This window comes from Lichenostomus cassidix, unplaced genomic scaffold (genome assembly GCF_008360975.1).
Source record: "Lichenostomus cassidix isolate B80296 unplaced genomic scaffold, HeHo_3.0 HiC_scaffold_781, whole genome shotgun sequence".
In the NCBI taxonomy this organism is placed as follows: domain Eukaryota; kingdom Metazoa; phylum Chordata; class Aves; order Passeriformes; family Meliphagidae; genus Lichenostomus; species Lichenostomus cassidix.
In genome coordinates, this window is record NW_028147824.1 from 1 (window position 1) to 25,364 (window position 25,364).

The window sequence follows — 25,364 nt, forward strand, 5'->3', positions numbered from 1 at the left end:
ACAAATAGCAGAAAAGTTTTGGTTTTAGTTAAGTGCTAAACCTGACTTTGTATTAGGACAGGAGATAATCTCTGTTCTGAAAAGAAAGGATGAAATCTGGGGGGAAATTGATATTTTGCAGATGAAAATGAATTGGTGTGCTCTGATTATTGTGCCAATAACCAATAAGAGCTCAGAGTCCACCTGAAGGGAAAAATCAACTGAAATTCCCTGCAAATAGAACCCAAATTTCCTCCAGATCACTGAAACAGAAGAGCAATCAAATCTGCAAAAGGCCAAGAATTAACCCTGAAATAACAAAGAGGGAGATGATGATGAAGAACATTCAAGAACTCCACATTTGATTCTGTTGCCAGCATTGAACTGATGATTTCCTCTTCTATTTTGTTTATAAATTGATTTTGCATCCACTTGAAACTGTTGTAGCTTTGCCTTCAGACAACTCTGATTTCCCAGAATCTCCCCTGATGGGATCTGAGCCTTTGGAGATATGTGCTTTGGACAGCAGATATTTAACTTTCTTTAATGGAAGTGGCTGTTGCTATTTGAATTCTTTCTGTGTTTGAACAAAGAAAAGGTTCCTTGCCATACCTTGCACTTGATATTTATTAGTTATGACTTGGTAGAAATGCAATTTTTAATCTGCAGTTTGTTTAAATCCAAAATTGCCGAGAAACCTCAGCATGTGGCTGTGCAGAAGATTGCAAATATCTTCGATAAATTCCTGTTTTTAAGCACAGAAATAACTTAATTCAAGTGCATTGCATTAGGTTTGGGGGTTTGTACAGCTTTCAGCTGTGTAAAAAAATGTAATTTAATGTATAAATAATTTTAATGCTGCTAAATCCCATCCTATCCACAAACCAGCACCTTGTGAAAGGCAACTGCCCTATAGCATAAAGAGCTTAACATTCCTGCCAATCCTCATCCCAAATAATCCATTGGAAGTGCTGCTGGGCCACAAAAACACTTCCACAAAACTTGAAATTTGGATCACTCAAAGCTGAGGGAAAGGCAATCTGAATTTAGGAGCAAAATTTGGGGACGTGTTTATTAGTGTTTGTTTATTTATTTCTTTCTCTCTCAGCGCCTGACGTGTATCTTAACCCAACTCCGGAGGTTGGGTGGGTCAGATTTTAATCTTGTCACTCTAAATGTTGTCCCCAAAAGTGTCACTGGCGCTGGTGGGGCTGAGATAAGGAGGGAGGGAGGGAGCAGGGCAGGGCTGGAGGCTCCCAGGACTCTGATCTTTTTGGCTTCATGGCTGCCAAATTTCTTGTAGATAGCGAAATAGAGGAAGAATCTGAAGAAGATGAAGATTATATTCCCTCAGAAGACTGGAAAAAGGTAAATTCTAAACCCATATTTTAGGAGTGATAAATTAATGTGTTACTGGGTAACTGAGCTCTGCAGAACCCCCAAATCCTCTCCAGTTTCTCCCCATAAATAGGAGAGATTTGATAATGAGGAGTCTTAAAATCTTCCCTAAACAAAAATCCATTTCCAGAGTGGGTTTAGATTTTGAATCTGTTTAAATGTTAGATTTTGTTTAAATTGTTTAATAAATAAATAAAAAATTGCTTAATTTATAACTTATTTATTAATTAAAAAATTGTTTAATTCTTAGATTTTAAAGAATGAAAGTTTTAAGGGGAGAAGGAGGAGGAAAAAAAGATGTGGTCATGTTCCTGTTTGCTGACAAAAAAATCTCAGGGTTGCTTCACTTCTTCTTTCTGTTCTCCCCCAACAGGAAATCATGGTGGGCTCTATGTTTCAAGCTGAAATTCCAGCTGGCACCTGCAAATACAAAGAGAATGAAAAAGGTGAGATTTGACCATTATTGCTGCTTGGCATTCATGTCTAACTGGGAGACAGAAAAGATCTGATTGATGTCACATCCAAATAAATGAGCGAAAATGAGAAGCACCATTGGAAATGAGAGCTCATCCTGTACTTCAGCAGAGCTTGAGGAAGGGGAAATCAGGATTTTTTTTGGCTGGCCTGGTGCCTCTTGAACCCTTGGATTCTGATTTGGTGATGCACACAAGCTGTAACCTCTTCACTTCTATATTTATTTCACATAAAATCAAAGAGCTAATGGAGAAATTGTGTTGCTAGAACTGGATGAACACATAAAAGAGGCAAAATGGTTCCAGCAGCTTTGGTTTGCCCATTTTGTACCTCTTCAATCAGGAATAAAAATCATAGTTTTGTGGATTTTTTCCCTCAGGAACTTTTTCCCTCATCCCAAGCAGAGGCTTTGCTGGATCCTGTCAGGAAAGTAGATCAGTTTAAACCCAGCTGTGAGCATGAAAGAATCCAATTTTCCTCATCATTCAGTCCATTCCTGAGAATTTGCTCACACCTCAGGTCAATTGAGAATGGATTTTTTTGTAGTTTTGTGTGATTTCTTCTTTAAATAACCACCACAAAAAACCTGGAACCTTCCTAGAATCCAAGTTGATACTCAATTATCTCATTGCCCAGAGAGGTTGTGGATTCCCCATCCCTGGAAGTCTTCAAGGCCAAGCTGGATGAGGCCTGAAATTCAATTTATTTTGCTACACTAATATTTTAATCCAAAACTTGCCTCTTCCAAAATAAAACTGGGAGATAATTGGAGGATATCTCATTTAGCCCACCTTTCTCCATTAATTTCAATTTCCTGTGTTTTCCCTGCTCTCAAACTCCTGGGAAAGCTCTGGAAAAGGAGGAGATGAAAATTTTGGAGTTGCAGAATGGGTTTTGTAATCCAGAACCAAGATTATATCAGGGATTTGAAGGCAAAATACAAAATCCAAGTCATTGAGATTTTTCCCTGTGTGTTGTGGATTAATGATGCTCCAGTGATCTCCCAAGGTTTATCATGTAATAAATGTCTTTATAATTATATAGATATATAATTATAACAATAAAGAATATACATAAGTTATATAATACTGTATATATAATATGTATTATCTGTTATATGTGGAATATATATATTATATTAGACATTTTATATATAATATATAATACTGTATGTATTATATATAAAATAAATGTCTTTATAATTATTTTATTTCTCTTGTGTTCTCCTGGAGTTTATCCAGTGTATGAAAATGATGACCATATATATATGTAATATATTTTTATATATTTTTATATATTTTTATATATTTTTATATTTATATAAATATATTACATATTTATATATAATAAATATAATGAATGTCTTTATAATTCTTTTCTTTCTCTTGTGTTCTGCTGGGGTGCATGCAGTGTATGAAAATGATGACCAGCTGCTCTGGAATCCTGACTTTTTACCAGAGGATAAAGTCATCGAGTTCCTCAACGAAGCCTCGAGGCGCACAGGGGAGGAGAAAGGTTTGGATGCCATTCCTGAGGGATCCCATATTAAAGACAATGAGCAGGTAGAGAAAAATAACCACCATTTAGAGGTTAATATCATAAAATTAATCATCCTTCTCTTTTACTTTACTCCCAAGAGTTTAGGTTGTGTTTGAAACAGTTTTATTGTTCCTTGTGGAAATAGAAGCTTGATGGGTTTTTAACCTCTCAGTGAATATTAAATTGTTAACTTGGGCTTCATGTTGCTTCATATAAAATAAATATATAAAATGAATATATAAAATAAATATATAAAATAAATATATAAGATAAATATATAAGATAAATATATCATATAAAATAAATATCTCATATAAAATAAATAAAATTAAAGCCTTTATTTCTTGCATAAATCTGTATGGATTCATTCTCTCAGGTACAGGATTTTTCAGTTATGAATTTCTTTATGAATGCATCTTTATCTCTATGAATGCACAGTCATTTTTTTCCTCACACCCAGAAAAAACCCCACATCAATTTCCCAAATGTGTGTCATGGATGAAACCGTTGCAATGCTTTGCCTGGATATTTTCTTGGCTATGTAAACACAGATTTGGCAATGGAAACAACAGCAAACACACTTTGTGCTGATTTCCATCCCCCTGCATTCATCCCAGCAGTTTATTTTGGATTTCAGCAGGGCTCAGGGATGCTGTCAGCGTGCTGCTGTGGCCCAGCAGGGTCTGGGTGGGCTGTGGAGAGTTCAATGTGTGCATTTTCCTCCCTGCAGGCACTGTATGAACTGGTGAAGTGCAATTTTGATACTGAGGAATCCTTACGGAGGCTGAGGTTTAATGTCAAAGCAGCCAGAGGTGAGCAGGCGCTGGAAAGGAGTTGATATTCCTCAATTTCCTTTTGATTTCTCCCACAAACCATTCTTGGCTTTGCTGCCAGCAGGCTGAGGAGGTTGATTTGAACTTGATTTCAGTGCAGCCTCAGTGAATCTCTCATTGTTCTCTGGGGGAATGGAATTAGCAGATGTGTAAATTCACTTCCTGTCCACAGAGCTCCATGTAAATATCTCTGACTTCAGCAGCTATTTAAAATGTAAAATTACTTCTGAGCAACTCAACTGTGCATTTTTTGGGCATTTTTATTGTGCTCTTCTAGGCCTTTCAGTCATCAAAGTGAGTGCAACAAACACAATCCATGAAATGAAATAATTCTGGCTAGAGGAGCAAATAAACCTTTTCTTTTCCAAAGTATTGCATTTAAAGTGCTGATTTTCAAGGTGCTGTGGGAGCTTTGAGCATTTCCTGTGCTGTTATTGATCTCTGCACTCAGCAACAACCAACTGAGGGCAGGCAGCAGCTGTTTAGCCACACATTGATCTGTTGGTTGTGCTCCCAGAGCTCCCCTGTGCTCACCATGAGGCAGGAAGGATAAATAAACAAGATTATTTTGTTCTCCTGCTATTTTCACCCTTATTTACTGCTGACCTGAAGAATCAATGAGGCCAAATCATACTCAGTTTATAGCAGGCCCTACAGCTCCTCCCTAGAAGGGAGAATTCCCATTTTTATCCAAAAAAGTGAAATTCCCAGAGTTGGTTCCTATGGAGTCAGCAGGTGGAGAAAGGATTCTGCTCATCCCAGATGTTTTCTGTCACTTCAGTTGCCTTTTATTGGCTTTTTAAATTCACTGTTTTCTTTATTGCTTTTTTTTTTTTTTTCCTTTGATTTTGCTGTAGAAGAATTATCTGTTTGGACAGAAGAGGAATGCAGGAATTTTGAACAAGGGCTGAAAGTCTATGGCAAGGATTTCCATGTGATTCAGGCAAATAAGGTAAACTCTCAGCACAATTCTCACTTTTTACGTTTTAAAACCATGTAATTGTAAATAAATTTTTGGTTTTGGACATTCCAGGGATCCAGGGAATTCTCTGGGAATTCCAACCTCTCCCCACCCTCCCAGGAAACAATTCCTTCCCCACATCTAACCTAAATTTCCAGGGACAGCCACAGCTCCTCTGTTCCAGGGAGGAATTCCTTCCCAATATTGATGTCCAAATTGGTTCTCAAAGCCCAGAATTTGTAACTGTGGAATTGCAGAAATCCTGCAAAAACCCTGCAGAAACCCTGCAGAAATCCTGCAGAAATCCTGCAGAAATCCTGCAAAAATCCTGCAGAAACCCTGCAGAAATCCTGCAGAAATCCTGCAGAAATCCTGCAAAAATCCTGCAGAAACCCTGCAGAAATCCTGCAGAAATCCTGCAGAAATCCTGCAAAAATCCTGCAGAAACCCTGCAGAAATCCTGCAGAAATCCTGCAGAAATCCTGCAAAAATCCTGCAGAAACCCTGCAGAAATCCTGCAGAAATCCTGCAGAAATCCTGCAAAAATCCTGCAGAAACCCTGCAGAAATCCTGCAGAAATCCTGCAAAAATCCTGCAGAAATCCTGCAGAAATCCTGCAGAAATCCTGCAGAAATCCTGCAGAAATCCTGCAGAAATCCTGCAAAAATCCTGCAGAAATCCTGCAGAAACCCTGCAAAAATCCTGCAGAAATCCTGCAGAAATCCTGCAAAAATCCTGCAGAAACCCTGCAGAAATCCTATGGGAAGAGCTGCCTCCCTGGAGCCTGACTGGGCTGAAAAGACTGTGGACACCCTTGCAATATTCCTCCTGCAGCTCTTCCTTCCATAATATCTCCAATATTTTTAAAAACACCTTAAAATCACATCTCACTTCTAGCCTTCCGCAATTTTGAGCCATGAGTTGCCGCTATTCCAAGCAGCTTTGATTTGGAATTTCACACTTTTTTTGCTCTAAATGCTGACTTTTTTTGGTCTAAAAATACCTTTCAATTGAGCAGGAGTTGCTTGGCCTCTGTTCCAGGTCCGGACTCGCTCCGTGGGGGAATGTGTGGCGTTTTATTACATGTGGAAGAAGTCGGAACGTTACGATTTCTTCGCCCAGCAGACCCGGTTTGGGAAGAAAAAATACAACCTGCACCCTGGGGTCACGTAAGATGTGCCTGGTTTCATCCTTTTATTGTCACTCTGGGGGTAAATCTGCATTTTTATCCTGCTCTGAGCTGGAATTGGAGGGATTTACAGCCTAGTTTGCAGCAGGAAAATAGCCAAAGTGTAAAAAAAAAAAATGTCATTAGTGTGTATAAATAACCTGTAAAATACATTTCTTTGGATTAAATCCAACACTTTGCATTGAGCAGCTATTTTAGTTGGAGTTTAGCTCCAATTCAGTTTGTTCTCTTTTTAAATGTAAATAGGTTTCTCTTTTCAATGCCTGTTGGAATTAAATCTGTTTTACACCAAAGCGTTAAGCACAAGTTTCAGGTGGAATTTTTGGTGCATTGTTTGTCAATCATTCTGACCAGCACAACACCAATCCCAGGGGGATTTTTGGGTCTCCAAAGCTCCTTTTCCCATTCCCATCCTTGCTGAGGAAACAGGGAATGTGTGAGCAGAGCTGCTTGTTCTCCTGCCCTTCATTCCAAAGCTCTGATCCAACTGTCCCACTCTTTCCATGGCTCTTGCCAAGCTTTTTTACTATTATTTTCATTCCTCATTTCTTCCTGGCTTCTCTGTTGATCCTTCTTTGGGATTTTATTGTTCCTTCCAACACGTGAGGGTTGTGTGTTGGGCAGTGTGACACCCAGAGGTGCCATGTGGGACTCTGGGGATTTTACTGAGAATTTCCTACTCTGTCTCCCCTCTCCTTCCATCTCTTGGTGGGGGTTTTTCCCCCTATTTTCCATTTTTTTTTCCCCAAATGAACCATTTTTGGTGGTTAACCACTCAAAAAACTCTCATTTCTGCAGTTGGCTGTGCAGGGGGAGCAGCAGCAATGTTGTGAAGGATTGGGCTTGTCTGTTCTTGAATGATTTTGCACATAAATTCAGGGAATTCAGGGTGCAATTCCAGCTTAATTATGTGTTTCTGGAGTTCATCCAGTTTTACCTCCACACATCCAAGGGCTTCACCCACCAACTCCCTTTGTTTCAATCTTCCATTGCTGACCTAAACTGGAGCAATAAATGGCAGAGGTGGGAATGTTTTCAACTCTGCACTTTTCCACTTGGTTTTAACTTCACCCTTGTGGGTTCTTTTTGTGCACAAATGTGATTTCTATTTACTGGAATGTTTGTTATTGCTGCCTCAGCAAATCCCAAGGGTTTAGTGCCTGAAGGGATCACCTTGGAAGCACAGATGGAATCATGGAATGGGTTGGGTTGGGAGGGAACTTCAAATCCCATCTGCTAGGGGATTTAGGAAGGGACATCTTCCACCATCCCAGGCTGCTCCAACCTGGCCTTGGACATTCCAGAGATCCAGGAGCAGCCACAGCTCCTCTGGAAAATCCATCCCATCCCTCCCAGGGAACAATCCCTTCCCAAAATCCCACCTGCCCCTGCCCTGTGGCAGTGGGAAGCCTTTCCCACCCTGCAGTGTGTGCAGGGAATGTCCCCTCAGCAGTGGCACCACCCTTCCCAGGCAGGGCTGAGTGTGCTGTGTGTCGTGCAGGGATTACATGGATCGCCTCCTGGACGAGAGTGAAAGTGCAGCTTCCAGCAGAGCTCCTTCCCCTCCTCCCACCACCTCCAACAGCAGCACCAGCCACTCGGAGAGGGAGGACAGCACCACCAGCAGCAGCAACCAGAACGGTGAGAGTGCCCTGGGCTGCCAGGTTGGCACAACTCCAGCCTGCTTTGGGTTGGGAGGGACTTTAAATCCCACCCAGTGCCACCCTGCCATGGCAGGGACACCTTCACTGTGCCAGGCTGCTCCAGCCTGGCCTTGGACACTGCCAGGGATCCAGGGGCAGCACAGCTTCTCTGGGAATTCCATCCCATCCCTCCCCATCCTCCCAGGGAACAATTCCTTCCCAATCTCCCATCCATCCCTGCCCTCTTTCCAGTTTAATAGCATTCCCTGTGTCCTGTCCCTCCATCCCTTGTCCCCAGTCCCTCTCCAGCTCTCCTGGAGCCCCTTTAGGCACCAGAAGGAGCTCTAAGCCCTCCCAGAGCCTTCCCTTCTCCAGGTGAACATCCCCAGAAACAACCTGTTGTACTTTTAGTATTTCCCCAGCTTCAAGTTAAAGCTGTTTTTTCAAAAATCCCTCCATGTGCATTTGGGCAGTGAGCTTGCATGGAAGATCAAATCCCCCCTGGAATTCCCTGTGAGCTGAGATTTGTGTATTCTGGGGTGCTGAGCAGGACACTGAGGTGGCAGCTGGGCTGGGGGAACTCCCTGGTGCTGTTTCTTCAGCCCTGGGGTTTGGGAGGATTTGGGAAGAGCTGGGGACTCACTCAGGGTGTGGAAATCACCTGGAAGCCACACAGAGTGCCCAGCTGAGCTCACCTGGAGTCCTTCCATTCCAGGACATTCTCTGTTCATTTTAATGACATCCATAAACCTCTGTGTCATTCATATACACATCAATCACTTGTTGCTCACCCAGTGAGAATAAGGAGAAAAATCCTGGATTTGGAATTCACTGCAGTTCAGATTCTGCTCCCCTGGTCTGAACCAGCTGAGGAGATCCCACCTGGAGTTTTGGGATTCCAGGACATTCTCTGTTCCTTTTAATGACATCCATAAACCCCTGTGTGATTCATATTGTTGCTCATACAGTGAGCAATATACACATCAATCACTTGTTGCTCACCCAGTGAGAATAAGGAGAAAAATCCTGGATTTGTAATCCATTTCAGTTCCAATTCTGCTCCCAATTCTGCTCCCCTGCCCTGCCCCAGCTTGCTGTTTTCCTCCTGCTGCTGCTGTGCTTTGCTGATGGATTTCTCTCGGCATTTCTCTCCACCCCAGGTGTCTCTGCCAACGGCCCAGGAGACATCCCAGGAAAAGAGGACCCCAAACTCGAGGGATTGCACGTCAATGGACCTTCCAGTGGGAAGAAAACACCTCACCCAGAGCTGGATACCAACGGGTATGAACCTGAAAACCTTGCCATTGACCCCAAACTTGCTCATTCAGCTCCAAGGAACGAGCCTGAGCTGGAAGAAAAGAGCGAAAGACCTCTGAAAAGGAGGAGAATGAACAGCAATGGGAAGGAGAGTCCAGGTGCTTCGGAGTTTTTCCAGGAATCCAACTCCCATGGAAAGCTGGAGGAGCTAGAAACTTTGGATGACTGAGTGCTGGGAGCTGATTTTATTCCTTGGAGTAAATTTGGGGTGTCTGAAATTTTCAGGGTTGATGGGTTACCTTACAAAATCCAGTTCCAGAAACAACCTGAGATTTTTTTTTTTTGTGTGTGTTTCCTGAGACCTTCTAGTTGGCTCTAAAGATCTGATGATTTGGTGGTTTGTTTTTTTTTAGTGCTGGAAAGCAGCAGGAGAATATTGAATTTCTCAGAGCTGGCAGCTGCAGTTCTGGGATAAAAGGCTCTCAAATATTTGAGGAACAAAGCAGTGAGTTGCTGCAAAAATACTCCCAGCCTAATACATTAAAGAATGTGTTAATACAGCATTTAATGTATAATACAGCATTTAATCAGTGTACAAAGTGAACAAAGCATTTGGGGCTTTGCAGGAAGTGAAAAATCAAACAGGGAAAGCCAAGACAGAGCAGAAACAGAGACTTCCACTCCTGCTGGAGAGAGGAAAATGTCATCCCATCAATAAGGAACCCTCATGAATCCTGAAAGTTATGAGCACAACTATTTTTATATATAGAAGTTTTAAAAAGGTAAATAAATAAACCAGGTCAGGTTTGTCTATGTAAAATTGTTGACATCAATGATGTCTTTCCATATTCTTTATCTGGGCTAAAGAAATACATTCTGTATTTTTCCAGATTTCTTTGTAGCCTTTGAAAGATTTTTACAGTACTTATGTCTTGATTGAACTGTCCTTTCTTAAAACAAAAGCTTGTATAATTTTCTTACCTTGTACAGTTGGTAAACTTTTATGAGAGAGTTGATACCCTGAGTCTAATGTCAGCTTCCTTTTATTTTGCTGAAGTCTTTTCTAAAAAAAAAAATACCCAACAGAAAAAAAAAACAATCCCAAACCAAACCAATGGAGTTAAAAATTAATCACCAACGTGTTAATTTCCTTCCCAGAAACTGGTAAATAATTAACATAAGAATGGTTAGGAGGCATTTGATTTTGGAAACGTGGGTTGGTTGGTTGTTTTTTTCCTTGTTTTCTGGCAAATAATGATGTTTAAATTTTGGTTAAGCATGCTGCTTGCACTGCACACATTTCCTTGCTTGCTTTCTCCCTTTCCTCACCGTATTTACAACTCAGAGAAATTTCCCAGCAGCCAAATTCTCGAGTTGACTGAACCTTTTTTTGAGTTCTAATCACAATGATTGGCTGGTTTGTTTTCAGCTGCCAGGTTTCAGGGAGCTGCAGTGGGGCTGGGCTGCTTGGAAATGCAAAGTGCTGCTGGGCTGGAATTGCTGAGCTCCCCAGGGGTGATTCCAGTGGCAGCAGCACTGCTTGCACTTGATGATCTCAAAGGTCTTTTCCAACCTAGGAAATCCTGGGATGTTCTATTGGTGCACCCTTGGAGAAGGGAGAGTTAGGGATTTAAGATGTGGAGAACCAATTTCAGAGTGAAAACCAAAAATTCCTTATTTATAGGGGTGGAGGGGGTGTTGCTCACCCTGCCAGCAGCACCCTGGAAAGCTGTGGAATTAGGATTTACATCCATAAATCAGGAACATTGGAAATCCAAATTAATTTTGGGTTTGGTTGGTTGGTTTTTAAAGCCCAGCTCCACTTCCACTCTGTTAAATTTTGGGGGGAAAATGGTTCATTTGTATCATTGCTAACCTTGTGTCCTCCTCCTCACAGGTGTGCTGTTAATTGGTTCTTTTATTTTAGCTTTGATGGTCTTTATGGTTCCAGTTGGAATGAATGGTTTGAAATTAGCTCCAAGACGGTTCCACAAGCAAGCAGAATCCCATTTGCAGTTTTGTTTTGATGCTCTTTGGTTTTGGTTGCAAGTTGGAAATAACTTTCCCAAAAAAATCCATCAGAAAGTTTGTAAGTGAATTGTCTCAGGCTTGTGTGTGAAATCCAGCACTGTGTATATTTTCAGAAAAATTGCTTTTTTTATCTTTCCTTTTTTTTTTTTCTTTTTTTTTCCTTTTTTTTTTTGGTGATATGTAGAAGAGACCTGACATTCCATAATCCACTATGTAATGCTCAGCTAGACTTTTAAGAATATTTAATTCTGATTTACCTTTTGTTTATGCTGGTGTTTTATACAATACTTTGTTCATGTTTCAGACTGCAGCCACTATAACTTGATAAGTCATTGCACTACTAAAGCTATTTAAAAATCCTGGAAAATCTGCTAACTTTGCTTTCATTTCCCCAAACCTTCAGTCCTCTTTGGAATCCCAACAGAGGAAATCCTTGGGCTCCCCAAAGGGTTCACTGTGATACAAAATATCCACAAACACTCAAACCTTACAGATTCCTTGGATACACATTTTCCACACGGTATTTTGCACTGTTAGTAATTCCCTCCTTTCCCCTCCCTCCCTGTCTGCAATTCTGGAAAAGCTTATTAAAATATTTTTAAACATATTGTCTGCAGCAACCATTCCTGAGTTTTTTTGCTCCAGAGAGGTGGAATATTTCTGCTCAGAGGATGGGAAGCCCCAGCCTGTGCAGTGAAAACAAAATTCCCTTTTCTGGATCCTTCATTCCCCAGAAATGGGGTTGTTTTCCAGGAATATTCCAAGCTGGAAACACAGAAGATTTCCCCTCAATCCCTATTTTATTCCCCCAGAATTCCCACCCTCTCCAGCCTTTTCCTGCTGCTCAAAGAGAATATTCCAAGCTGGAAAAACTGAAATATTCCCTTCTCCAGGAATATTCCAAGCTGGAAGTACAGAGTATTTCCCCTCAATCCCTGTTTTATCCCCCCAACATTCCCATCCTCTCCAGCCTTTTCCTGCTGCTCAGGGAAAGGTTTGGTATAATTTTCTTAAATTTCACTCTTGCAGGAGCAGCTTTGGTTCATTGGTTCATTTATTGGAAGCAAATACAAAAATACAGAGGCACAAAAAATCCTTTCTGCTCTCGTTCCTCACATCCAAAGCCTGCCATACATTCCAATTTTCATCACTAAAACGCTCATTTTGTAAATAGATTCTCTATAGAAAACAGTTTATTTTAGTCAATTAATAGCATAGAAAATACTGTTAGAGGAACTCTTGGCTTTCCCAGTGTTTAGGATCCAGCAGGATCTCAGCATGGAACAAAATAAGCTTTAAAAACTTCCCTGTTAGGAGTCCAAATCTAACCAGTAGATTGAAAAAATAAACATAAAATCATTTTAAAAAAACCCCTCTGACAGAATCAACCTCCAGACTGTGAACTCAGCGCGGCGGAGTTGGAGCACACGTGGGAAAAGGGCTTTGGGGATTTTTTGGGGGGATTTTGGGATTTGGGAATGCTGCAGCAAGAGGCAGGAGGAGGTGGGAAGATCCCAGCAGCACCTGGATACTGGGAACCAGCCCAGGGACTGGGAGCTTCTGTCACCTTCCCTCCCCTGGGGCAAAGCTGAGGTTTTCCTGGAATTTTGGGACGCAAAAGAATCAGGGATTTCTTTTTTACTGTGCACAGTGACCACAGAATCCCACAAAAAAAGGGGAAAATTCTCCCAGTGTGAGCAAATATCTCCCCAAAAAAAACCAGTCAGTGTTTAGAGAAGCTGTTTGGGTACAAAAATCTCTAAATACATTCTTTTACCAAAAGTTTTTTTAAACCAAACTTAGAAACAATTCTTTTTAAACCAAAAGACAGCCCAAGGAGACCTGGAAAGAAGTGCTGGCTAAGACAACCTTTAAAAAAATCAGCAAATTCTGCCCAACCTATTAAAACTCCCATTCTTTTCGTGGGTCACAAACCCAGGGTGGCTCATTCCATGGAAAATAAGAATTGTGGGGACTCCTCTAGTTGCCAAAATGAGATTATTGAAGTCTTTGTGCCTCTTCCAGGGGTGGGAGCTGCAGATTCCCACAGGATGTGCTGTGCCAGGTGGGACAGAGCTGGCTCTGCTGTCATCCCAGCAGCTTCTCCCTGCTGGATCTTTCCAATAATTCCAGGAGTTTTCCCAAATCCAAGGCTTTCTGAGCCCAGGGCAGTTGGAGGGAGCTCAGAGTGGCAGGAAAACCTTCCTGCTGGGAATCTCCTCAGAAAGACAGAGCTGAATGCTCTGATAAACCCAGGAGGGCAAACCCAGCTCGAGAAATGGGTTAAGGGAACAAAAACCCAGAAATGAGCCAGAAAACAACTCCAGTTGAAGTTCAGAGAGCGCTGAAAGCTCATCCACGAGCTTTTGGCCCATCCTGCATCTTCCAGGGAACGCCAGAACACTGCTGGATCCCCCAGCACTCCCTGCCTTCCCGAGGGAGCAGCTGAGCCTGGATCAACCCAGCATCCCACCAGGCTGGGCTGAGCAGATCCACGAATCCCACGGAGCAAATCCAGCCAGGAACACCCCTGGAGCAGATCACCTTCACCCCTCGCCCAGCGCCGCCGCCGCCGGCTCCCAGCTTGATTAGAAACCCGTTAATTGCTCCCCATCACCCTTAATTAGGCTCATTCTTCCCCGTGCAGGCTGCTCTCTGCCCCAGGACTGGGGGAGGCAGCAATCTCGCCCGTGCAAATCAAGAGCATCACTGGCAGGCGCCGCGGATTCCTTCCCACATCCCGCCCGCCGGCCATCCAGCGAACGGGAAGAGGTTGGTTTCCCCAAAAAAATCTCTTCTCCCTGCTCACACCGAGCTCTTCCCTTTAATATCCATCTTGCTGCCAGCATCTGACTCCTTGTTCTTCTGCTCCTCGGTGAAGGTGATGTAGGAATACACCAGACTTCCAGCAATACTGCAAGAGATGGCAGGACAGGTTGGCACTGAGCTCTGCTCGAGGATCAGCCACAACCACGGAGCTGCTGGAAGCACCAATTCCCAGGGGAATTGCCAGTTTTCCTCCTGAACTCAACTGTTTGGTGTAATTGCTGCCCAAAAACACTTCCCAGCCTGCTCCCCTGGATCCATTCCACCCCCAAAGGGATCCTGCTGAAGGTCAGGGAATGGACAGGGAAACTCCCACAACTCAGCCCAGAGAGGAGGCTTTTCCAAAAGCTGAATAATTAGAAGTACCAGGTGAAATAATCCCCAAATACATCTTTGGCTGCCTTAATTCCATTACTCTGGCTGGCAACTCTGGAAAAACTCTATTTTCCTGCTAAAATAGTCCTGTGGGTCCTTCTGGCTTTAAAACAAATCTGGGAGCATCCCACAGCCTGAGCAGGACCAAGCACAAATACCAATTCCATGCTTTTTATTGGGAAAAAAAAAATCCACTGAATCAGTCAAATCATTTCAGTTTCCCCCCAGTTTCCACTTATAAATAAACCACTGCTCTTACCTGATATTTAGACCAATGAAGTTCATCCATGTAAAAATATAATCTCCTCCAAAAAACATCCCAATATAGGTTATTAAAATATTCTGCAAAGGAACAAGATGGGAGGAACAAACAGCCTGAGACCAGGGAATGTATGGAGAAGGGAATTTATGGAAAAGGAATGGAGCAGGGAGGACATGGGGCTGTAATAAATGGTAAATGCAATTCCCAAGGGATAACGAGGTGCTTTCCTGGGAATGCCACTCACCTTAATGCAGCCAACTATTGTAGTTGTAAGAGCTGAGTTATACTGAGTGCAAAGAACCGTGGAATACATCAAAATAAACCTATGGAAAAGAGCTGACATCAGGGATAGGCCTTGGGAATCACTGCCATCCCATTATCCCATCCCATCAATCCCATCCCATCCCATAAATCCCATCCCATCAATCCCATCCCCTGGCCATGGAAGGAGTCCCTCATTTGGGGAATCAGATCAGCTCAAGGTGCCTCCCAACCCAAACCATTCCAGGATTCCATGCTCCACTCCCATCCTTTCCCCAGCAGGATTTATCCCATTTTTTTGGCTAAGCCTGTGCTGCAGGAAGGTGGGAGATAATTCCCACCCACCCCAACTCTCAGGAATGGTGTCCCTGTCAGGACTGAGGATTTATTACGGATTTTTAACAATACCAGGGCACCACAATTCCCAATTTCTGGGATGGAGATGCCTGCCCTGCTCCCACCCCAGCACCAAATCCTTACCCCATCACACAGGACAGCGTGAACTGCACGACGAAGAACATGTCTGCCCAGCCCTGGTACTCCATTGCCTGCAGGGAACACCAGCCTGAGACCCTTGGGAAGCACAGAATTCCCAGCAAAACAACAAACAGCCCCCCCAGCATTGGATTTCCTGGCACAGCAGGAAAAACCAACCCAATTCCAAGCCTGGAGTGACATCCCAGGGCTGTGGGAAGGCTGGGTGACCCCACTGGCATCACCTCCAGCCTCAGCCCTCTGCCCATCCCTCCTGGAAAAAGCAGGGAGTGACAATTCTCCCAAGCCAGAGGAACCAGGAGAGACATCTCCCAGCTGGCTGTGAGCCAGGGTTGGATCGTTTGGGAATCCATTCACTGCAAACCACAACACTCAGACAAATCCCCAGGGAACTGTAACCTCCGGAGATGGTGCTGAGTGAGTGGCTCAGGGTTTCTGGGAAAGGCTTTTTCCCTAGGTTTTGGGGTTTTTGGAGTGCTGGGTCCAGTGCCACAGACAGGGAGAGTCCAGAGGGACCACTGAGATCCTGGAACATCTCCTGGGGAGAGGCTGGGAGAGCTCAGAGCAGATCAGGGATCTCACCAGGGAGAGGGAACCAGGATCTTCCAGAGGTGCCCAGGACAGGACCATGGGACACCCAGGGACACCCAGGGACACAGGGAATGTCCCTCTGGATGTCTGCAGACACTCTGAGAGCTGTGTCCCAGGGAACTGGGGGATCTCCATCCGTGCAGACACCCAAAATCCAAGGGGAATCCTCAGCTGAGGAGGGAGCAGAGGAGCTCCACAGGGTCCTGCGAGCCTCAGGCAGGAGGAAGAGCAGGGCAGGGCTGGAATTGCCTCCCTCAGCTGGACAGGGACTGCCAAAGCCCCCAGGGGTGCAGGGAATGCACTCCCAGAGGGACACAGCACTCCAACCTTCCTGCAGCTCCTCCCTGCCCTTCTCCCGCAGGAATTCCCGGCACGGCTCGGCTCAGCACATCCCTCACAAAGCCCCATGTGTTACCTGGGATGCTGCTGCAGAACCACAAGAATTCCCAGCCCCACAGGCACGGGAAAAGCTCCCAACCCCCCCAAGCCACAGCAGCTTCCCAAGGGGTTTTTCCTGGAGCTGCCAAGGCGGAGTTTCCTGGCAGCAGCTCGGGCACAGAGCGCATCTTTGTCCGGCAGAGCTGCGCCCGGCAGAAAGGAGTTGATTCAGGGGGAAAGGAAATTAAAAAAAGGCCATTTCTCTCCCCGGGCTGGACAGAGGCTGCTCACAGCAGTGTTTGCCTGCTCAGGCAGAGCTGCTGCTCCTAAATGAGCACTTTATCCCGAATCCAGGCGCTCTGGAGAGCAGGGCTGAGCTGAGCCTCCTCCAGCCCTGCTAAGCCAGCTCATATTCCTGGATTCCAGCTCCTCACCAGGACAAAGCCACCAGGCTGGGGGACAGAGGGGTGGCAGAAGCCAGGGTGACCCCCAGGGAGGGAATTGATCCCAATTCCCTGAACACAGAGAGGGAGATGCCCAAAAACCAGGCAGGGAAAAGGGATTTCTCACTCAGGAGAGCAGCTGCAGTTCTTATTGCCAGTGAGTGCAGGAAGAATACAAACAATTTTAAAAAATAGCAACAGGAGTAACAGCAGTGATAATGACAATAAATAATTATAAAGAGGAGAATTTCACATATACAGGTCCAGAGGTAAAATAATGAACAAGAAAAAAGAACAAGAAAAAAGAACAAGAAAAAAGAACAAGAAAAAAGAACAAGAAAAAAGAACAAGAAAAAAGAACAAGAAAAAAAGAACAAGAAAAAAAGAACAAGAAAAAAAGAACAAGAAAAAAAGAACAAGAAAAAAGAACAAGAAAAAAGAACAAGAAAAAAGAACAAGAAAAAAGAACAAGAAAAGAGTAAGAAAAGAGTAAGAAAAGAACAAAAAAAGAAAAAGGACAAGAAGAGAACAAGAAAAGAGTAAGAAAAGAACAAGAAAATAATAAGAAAAATATGAATAAGAATAAGAATATAATAATAATAATGATAATAATAATAATAATAATAATAATAATAGTAATTTCACATTCACAGGACCACAGCCCTGATGGGGCACCACAGACAAACTGACCCACACAGCAACTCAACAGAACTGCCTCAGCCAGAGGGGAAGGACAAAAAAAAAAAGTTTGAAGAAACTCATTGATTCTAGAAATACTCGACTTCTTTAAATAATATTTGGGTTTTCTTCTCGCTCTCCACTTCCCCATTCCTCAGGCATTACAAAAATGCCTGAATGGAGCAACTCTGTGGATTGAAGTCCAACGTCCAACTGGCAGTTCCTTCCTGCTGAGGTGCTTTTGGGGCAGTTTTGGGGCAGTTTTGGGACAGTTCTGGGACCCCACCAGCCCTTCCCCAGCTCCTCCTCAGCCCCCCACGCAGAAATCAGGGATTTTGGGATGGATTTCCTACCTTCTGTGCATCTCCAGTGATGTAGGCAATGGTCAGGGTGGGGAGGATCATGAACAGTGCATTGTAGTAGAGCAGCCCGTACTTCCCCAGCTCCTGCAGGGGGGAAACATCCATGGGTTGGTTTTATGGGAATAGAAAATCCTATATTGCTGCTGCTGAGATGGGCCTGGAGCAGAATCCAGGTGGGATTGTGAGACAGAGGAGTTGAGGGTGGGAGTTTTGATCTGGCATGGAATCCCAGACTGGTTTGGGTTGGGAGGAACCTCAAAGCCCATCCAGGGACACCCCAGGAACACCTTGCACTGTCCCAGGCTGCTCCAAGCTCCATCCAGCCTGGCCTTGGGCATTCCAGGGATCCAGGGGCAGCCACAGCTTCTCTGGGAATTCCATCCCAGCCAGGAATTCCTTCCCAAAATCCCATCCATCCCTGCCCTCTTCCACCTTAAAGCCATTCCCTGTGTCCTGTCCTCCATCCCTTGTTCCCTCTCCAGCTCTGCACAGCAGATTTTGGGAGAGGCATGGAGCAGCCCTGGGTGATCCTCCCCACTCTGCCCCCACAGAACCAGCTGGTGACAAACCAAACCCAACATCCCAACACCCCAAAGGCCATCCCACCTTCGAATCCAGCTTCTGTTTCACATAGGCACCGTTTGCAGCTGTTAAGGCATCGTTAACAAGGATGAAAATGTATCCTTCCAGGTCGAATGCCAAGTCAGCACTGGGGAAAGGGAAAAAGCAGCAGTTACAGCTCTGGGCTGCACAGGGACAACGCTTGGAAGGTTCCTTCCACCTTGTGAGGAGCCAGCAAGTTGTCAGGAAAAGTTAATCATGGGAGGAGGGGTTGGGATTTGGGTCAGGAAAACATTCTTTCCTACTAGAGAGCATGTCTGGAGAGGGGGAGCTCAGTGTTTGATCCCTCTGTGCTTGGGACACACTGTGGAACTCCATTCCCACCAGCATGGACCCTCTGGAAATGCAGGGATGGGAACAGCTCACCTGGCAGCTACGAATGCACCAAAGATCATGGCAAATACTGTCATCTGAATGCCCCAGGAAAACTTCTTCCTGGAAAACAGAGTACAGGAGGACACAGCATCAGCCACAGCTCAGTCCTGGGGAATAGTGGGAGGGCTTGGAGCAGAGCAGGGAGAAGCTTTAGGGGGGAAAAAAACCTCAAACAAACCCCAAACAAACCAACCTGAGCAGAAGCTGCGAGTAGAGACACTTTTGGACAATCATCTCTGTGATTTTTTTTTTTTAAAGATAAAGAACTCAGCCTGGAGGAGTTGGGAGTTTCTGGAGAGCTGCAGGGCTGAGCTGGCACAGAGCAGCTCCCAGCCCATGGAGCCAGCCCTGGGAGGGGCTGTGGGCACTCTGGCAGAGGTTTGGGGTCCCTGCAGGGCTCAGCTGGCACAGAGCAGCTCCCAGCCCATGGAGCCAGCCCTGCAAGGGGCTGTGGGCACTCTGGCAGAGGTTTGGGGTCCCTGCAGGAGCAGGGCTGGCACAGCACCCTGCACACCCCAAAGAGCTGCTCAGCCAGGCTGCTGCAAGTGCAGGCAGAGCACTTCCCTCTCTCCCGACTCGCCCGGGGAAAGGGATTGGGATTGGGATGGGACAAGCTGCTCCCTGCACCCTCCCTCTGCCCAGCCTCCTCCCAAACCCCAAAACCCCCCGGGCAGGCAGCTCTGAAACCCAGACCTGTCACCAACACCGGGAAATGGGGAGACTCACTTGAGCAAGAATCCTTCGGCAAACATCGTAAACAGGATGGAAAACCTCCGCAGGACTGTGAACATGGGCAGGCTGCAGGGAAGGGCAGAGGGGTGAAAAGTGTCCTGCACTCCCCACATCCCAAACAGAGCAGGGATTTGGGGTCTGGAAACAGCACGGGCCAGCCTGCCTGCTCCCTTATGGGATAGCATTGCTCCCTTATGGAATGGCATTGCTCCTTTATGGGATGGCATTGCTCCCTTATGGGATGGCATTGCTCCCTAATGGGATGGCATTGCTCCTTTATGGGAATGGCATTGATCCTTTATGGGAATGGCATTGATCCTTCATGGGATGGCACTGCTCCTTTATGGGATGGCACTGCTCCTTTACGGGATGGCATTGCTCCCTAATGGGATGGCATTGCTCCCTTATGGGATGGCATTGCTCCCTTATGGGATGGCATTGCTCCTTTATGGAATGGCATTGCTCCTTTACGGGATGGCATTGCTGCTTTATGGGATGGCATTGCTCCCTAATGGGATGGCATTGCTCCCTTATGGGATGGCATTGCTCCTTTATGGGATGGCATTGCTCCCTAATGGGACGGCATTGCTCCCACAGCCACCCAGATGTGACCCTGCCAGGCTGGGGGACCCAGCACACCCCACACCCTCACCCCGTGGATGAGCAGCCCCGAGTCCCTCCCTGCCCGCGGGGAGCATTTGGGATCAGCACGTGGCACATCCCGTGGGCACGGAAGGAAGTGCAGCCCCGGGCAGCTCCTGCCCGGATCACCCCCAGCCCCAGGGCTCAGCACAGCCCCCCGGCAATCCCGGGAACCCCCCGAGCCCCCCGTTAACCCCCTGCGCGGCAAACCCCTCCGTACTTCAGTTTCTTTGTGCTGAACAGTCCTGTGATTTGGTTCCCGACATAGAGGAGAGGTAGAGGAAATGTCTGCAAAGGGATAACGCTGTGAGCGACCCGAGGCGGCCCGGGAGCTCCCAGAGCACCCGAGGCGGGTAAAAATAGCCACGGAACGATTCCCTCCCGCCATGGAAACCTCCACACACACACACACGTGTCCCGGAGCTGCAAAATCCCGGGAACAGCCAGGGACATCCAGCCCGGTGCCAGGGAGACCGAGAGGGGCTGCAGATGGGGAAAGGAGCCCGGGGAGGGCAGCTGGGTGCCCAAAAAGGGGAGCTGGGTGCCCAAAAAGGGGAGCTGGGTGGCCAGGGAGGGGATTTGGCTGCCGGGGAGGGAGCTGGGGGTCTGGAAAAGGACTTGGGTGCTCGGGAAAGGGATGTGGGTGTCCGGAGAAGGGAGCTGGGTGCTCGGGAAGGGGATTTGGGGGTCTGGAGAAGGGAATTTGGGGGTCTGGAGAAGGGAGTTGGGTGCTCGGGAAAGGGATTTGGGGGTCTGGAGAAGGAGTTGGGTGCTCGGGAAGGGGTCCGGGTGGCGGGCAGGGCTCTCACCCGCCGCGGGATGTGTCTGTCCAGGTCAGGGAACTTGACCACCCGCAGCGCCTTCCCCGCCCAGAGCACGGCCACGGTCGCCACCATCTGCAAGAGAGCAGGGGGTGACCCCAGCGCCCCCCGAAACTCGGGGCTGCGGGGACACGGGGGGTGCCACTCACCTGGCCCAGCCCCACGCACAGCGAGGACGGGAACCTGGAATCACAGAGCGGAAATCAGGGGGACACCCAAACGGGGGGTCCCAGAGACCACAAACCCACAGCCATGGGGACACTGCCCGGCCGGGGGGGCGGCAAGGGGGACCCCAGCCTGGGGAGGGGAAGGATGGGGTGGACCGGGGGGTGGCAGCCCCAAAGCAGGGGTGCACGGGGGGTGCCAAGGGCTGAGAGGGACCCCGGGGCAGGGGGGTGCACAGGGGGCACTAAGCGCGGGAGGGTCCCGATCCCCATCCCGGGGGGCTATCCCAATCCTGGGGGGTTATCCCGATCCCGGGGGGACACCCCAGTCCCAGGAGGACACCCCAGTCCCGGGGGGATACCCAACCCCGGGGATTCCCGCCGGCGCGGCCGTACCCGTAGGTGGTGAGGACGCTCTTGTTGACCACGACGATGAGGAAGGAGCTGAGGCCGTAGAAAGCCGCGGCCAGCAGGCGCAGGCAGAGCGGCGGGGCCGCCATGCCCCGCTCCGCATCGCCGGGCGCGGGGGCTCCGGCGGGGGCTCCCCCCTCGGCCGCCCCCTCGGTTCCCCCCCCGGCGGCGGCCGCGGGGCGTCTGCGCGGGGCCGACATGGCTGGGGCGGGGCTGGGCACGGCACGGACCGGGCGGGGCTGCGCAGCCGCGGGGACAGCGCGGGGAGGGGCGGACGGGCGGGAGCAGCGGGACAGGGTGGGATGATGGGATAATGGGATAATGGGATGGGATGGGATGGGATGGGATGGGATGATGGGATAATGGGATGATGGGATGGGATAATGGGATGGGATGGGATGGGATGGGATAATGGGATGGGATGGGATGGGATGGGATGGGATAATGGGATGGGATGGGATGGGATAATGGGATGGGATGGGATGGGATGGGATAATGGGATGGGATGGGATGGGATGGGATGGGATGGGATGGGATGGGATGGGATGGGATGGGATGGGATGGGATGGGATGGGGGCTCTGATAGGTGGGCACCGCATGTAGTTGGGGCAGGGATGGGAACAGGATGGGATTGGAATGGGGGACACTGCCCGAGGGAAACGCGATGAGGGGCATTGATAGATGGGTGTCACACGGGGGGCTGGTATGGGGGCACTGGCCGGAGGGGGATGGGGTGGGGACATTGGTGGGGGCATAGAACGGGGGGGTTGTTATGGGAGGGACAGAGTGTAGGGGTCTGATATGGGGGGCATGGACAGGGAACAGGGGTCTGGGTGGGCCATTGATGTGGAACCCTTGGGGTCTGGGTGGGACATTAGTGGGGAATCCCTTGGGGTCTGGGTGGGACACTGATGGGGAACCCTTGGGGTCTGGGTGGGGACATTGCACAGCGGGGACATTTCACAGGAGAGGATCACGCAGGGGTCTGGCAGGGAGGCACAGCACGGAGGGGTGGCATGAAGAGAGGAAAGGGTGACACGGGTAATGTCACACGGGAGCTGAGATAGGGAGCACCGGGCGCTGCATGGGGACACTGCAGGGACAAGGGGACACCAAAGACGGGCAGGGGGACAGGGGTGCCTCCACCCCTCGCACAGAGCTGGGGGGTCAGACTCTGCTGGCACCGCTGTCCCTGGCACCCTGCCGGCTGCTGCCCTCGGCTGACCCCGCACGCAGGATTTTGGCAGCAGCCCTTCCCTTTCAGAGATTAAATCTTCCCCTCCGGGCTATGCTCTGCCAAGTGGAAAAATCCCAAAACAGGGCAGCTCGGAGCACAAAAACACCTCCGCCCTGCGGGCTGCAGGGGAGAGAACAGGCTGAGCTGGGAGACAAGGAGTGCCACGCACACCTCAGTCTGTCCCTGCTGGAGAATCTGCTTCTTCCCTCGTCCCAATCCCATTCTGGAGCCACATCCCACCTGGGCACGGCGCTGTCCCCGCAGGCCACCTGTGTCCTGGAGCCCCCTGAGGGGACAGCACACGGATGGAGGGACAAAGCTGCCCCGGGTGGCTGTGGCAATGGGGGACAGTGCAGGGGGATGTGGGATGAGTTTGGAAATAGCAGCAATTCCACGGAATTTTGGATCATTTAGGTTGGAAAAGCCTTGAAACACCAACTGTTTAGCCCTGCCAAGGCCACCACTGTCCCATGAGCATCCACGTGGCTTTGAAACCCCTCCAGGTCGTCTTGGGGGTTATTCCCGATGTGAGAAGGGAAGGCAGCATTGGGATATTCATTTCCCCTGGCCACGGCAGGGTTTACAGAGGAAACAGCCCCTTTTGGAGAGCTTTATTCCCAATTATCCAGCTGCCACGGCCTGCCTGGGCACAGCCAAGGCCTGCAGCCTGCAGAGGGAAGTGGGGCACGGTGGGCAGGAGCTGCCACTCGCCCTGGCATGCTCGGCTCCCCCCAGCTCTCCCCTCGCAGGGAAAAGCAAACTGTGCCCAAACTCTCCTTTCCCTGGCTGGTCTGTGCCCCTGCTGCTGCCCCCCCGGCAGGGAAGGAGCAGAGGCTGTTCCCTGGCACGGCTGACAGGAAGGACAAACTGACTTTCACGTCCGGGAGCAGCTTTGCCATATCTCGGGTGTCCTTTCACCCCGGCCAAAAATCACAGTCCGACCCGCTCTGACATTGGCATCACCTTCCTGCTTCCTGCCCCGAGCCCGGCTGTCCTTAACCCTCGGCGCGGGGTTGGATTTGGGAATGTTGATTCCTCCGGGCAGAGAGGAACCTAATCCCGGCTGGGCTGCGCTGCCAGCGGGACTGACGCGAGCAGCGACCCTTCCCAGCCCCGTGCTCCCTCTGGCATGTCACTGTCCCTCGCTGGGGGAGGGAAGTCCCCGCGGGGGGGGTGTCCCCCCTCCTCCTGGGCCGAGGTGTCACCGCGGCGATTTTAAGATCAAAGATCTGGGTGTCACCTCCGCCCGAGGTGACGAGCCTGTGCCATATCTGTGCCACCCGTGTCCCCCGTGCCTGGGGGTGACAGGAGAGCTCCGCTCCTGCCAGCACAGCCGGGCTGTCCCGACCTTTCCTTGCTGCTGCCCTCAGCCTCGGGGCAGGGCAGGAATCCGAGCGTGCCCACCAACGATAACAAATGCTAAATTAATCCGCTTTAATCCTAATCTCGTTTGACAGCCAGCTCCGTGCCAAAGCGCTGAGAGCTCCGGGACTGCGGGCAAATCCCAGGGACACGGAAAGGGCTCCGGAACCCGACACCTGCAGGGCAGGGCACAGGGAGGGGGCACGGAGGGGGTGGCAGCAGCGGTGACAGTGGCAGTGCCACCGGGGCCGGGAAGGGCACAGCGAGGGGAGATCCAATCGCCTGCAGGGGGAAAGGCACAGCACAGCCCCGGGAGAGGGGGTGACAGTGACCCCAGAACCTGGTGCTGCCGGGGGGAAAGGGGAACTGACCCCAGCCCTGTGCCAGGCTGGATGCCAAGGCACCGTCCTGGCTGTGCTGGGGGAATCCTGCCGGCCTGTGCCGTGCCAGCCTCGGGAGGGACTCTCTGTAGCTCTGAAATGCTGGGAAGGTGTTTCCACCTCTGACCAGAGGATCGCAGAGTCCTGGAATGGTTTGGGATGGAAGGGAGCATAATCCTCATCTTGTTCCACCTTCCACCATCCCAGGCTGCTCCAAGCCCCGTCCAACCTGGCCTTGGACAATTCCAGGGATCCAGGGGCAGCCACAGCTTCTCTGGAACTCCTCCCCACCCTCACAGGGAGGAATTCCTCCCCAAACCCAATCTAACCTGCCCTCAGTTCGCAGCAGGCTGTAAGGAATATCTGAACGAACCCCAAAGAACCCCAAACACCATGGGGTTTGGAAAACTGGGATGATGTAGCTGCCTCAGAGCAACTGAGATTCCTGAGCATGGGAAAGAGAAATCTGTGGGAAAGAGGGAAAAGTCTGACCCTGCTGCCCTCGGGGCTCTGAGCTGCACCTCAGTGACCGCTCGGGAAGAGATAAGGACACTGCAGTTAAAGCGGCAGCGGAAGGTCGCTGGTGGCCTGGGAAACGCAGGAACCAGCAGCTCCGAGGGGCTGCGACACCTGCCCGGGGAGAG

At 48.6% G+C, this 25,364-nt stretch overlaps 2 protein-coding genes across 2 annotated transcripts; one reads left to right on the top strand and one right to left on the bottom strand.

Moving 5' to 3' along the window:
• Nucleotides 1–1,192: 1,192 nt before the first annotated feature.
• MIER1 (MIER1 transcriptional regulator) lies at nt 1,193–11,911 on the top strand. The gene is made up of 8 exons (XM_085048042.1): nt 1,193–1,347; nt 1,751–1,823; nt 3,262–3,413; nt 4,121–4,202; nt 5,081–5,175; nt 6,226–6,353; nt 7,875–8,014; nt 9,177–11,911. The coding sequence occupies exons 1-8, from the start codon at nt 1,261–1,263 to the stop codon at nt 9,500–9,502; spliced, it is 1,083 nt and encodes a 360-aa protein (XP_084904168.1). The 5' UTR covers nt 1,193–1,260; the 3' UTR covers nt 9,503–11,911.
• Nucleotides 11,912–12,340: 429 nt separating this feature from the next.
• On the bottom strand, nt 12,341–21,968 carry SLC35D1 (solute carrier family 35 member D1). Its single transcript, XM_085048043.1, has 12 exons — nt 21,727–21,968; nt 21,316–21,349; nt 21,155–21,241; nt 20,566–20,633; nt 19,698–19,769; nt 18,963–19,031; nt 18,582–18,684; nt 17,967–18,059; nt 15,509–15,576; nt 15,012–15,090; nt 14,765–14,847; nt 12,341–14,218 (listed from the first exon to the last, which is right to left on the bottom strand). The coding sequence occupies exons 1-12, from the start codon at nt 21,939–21,941 to the stop codon at nt 14,110–14,112; spliced, it is 1,080 nt and encodes a 359-aa protein (XP_084904169.1). The 5' UTR covers nt 21,942–21,968; the 3' UTR covers nt 12,341–14,109.
• Nucleotides 21,969–25,364: the final 3,396 nt, after the last annotated feature.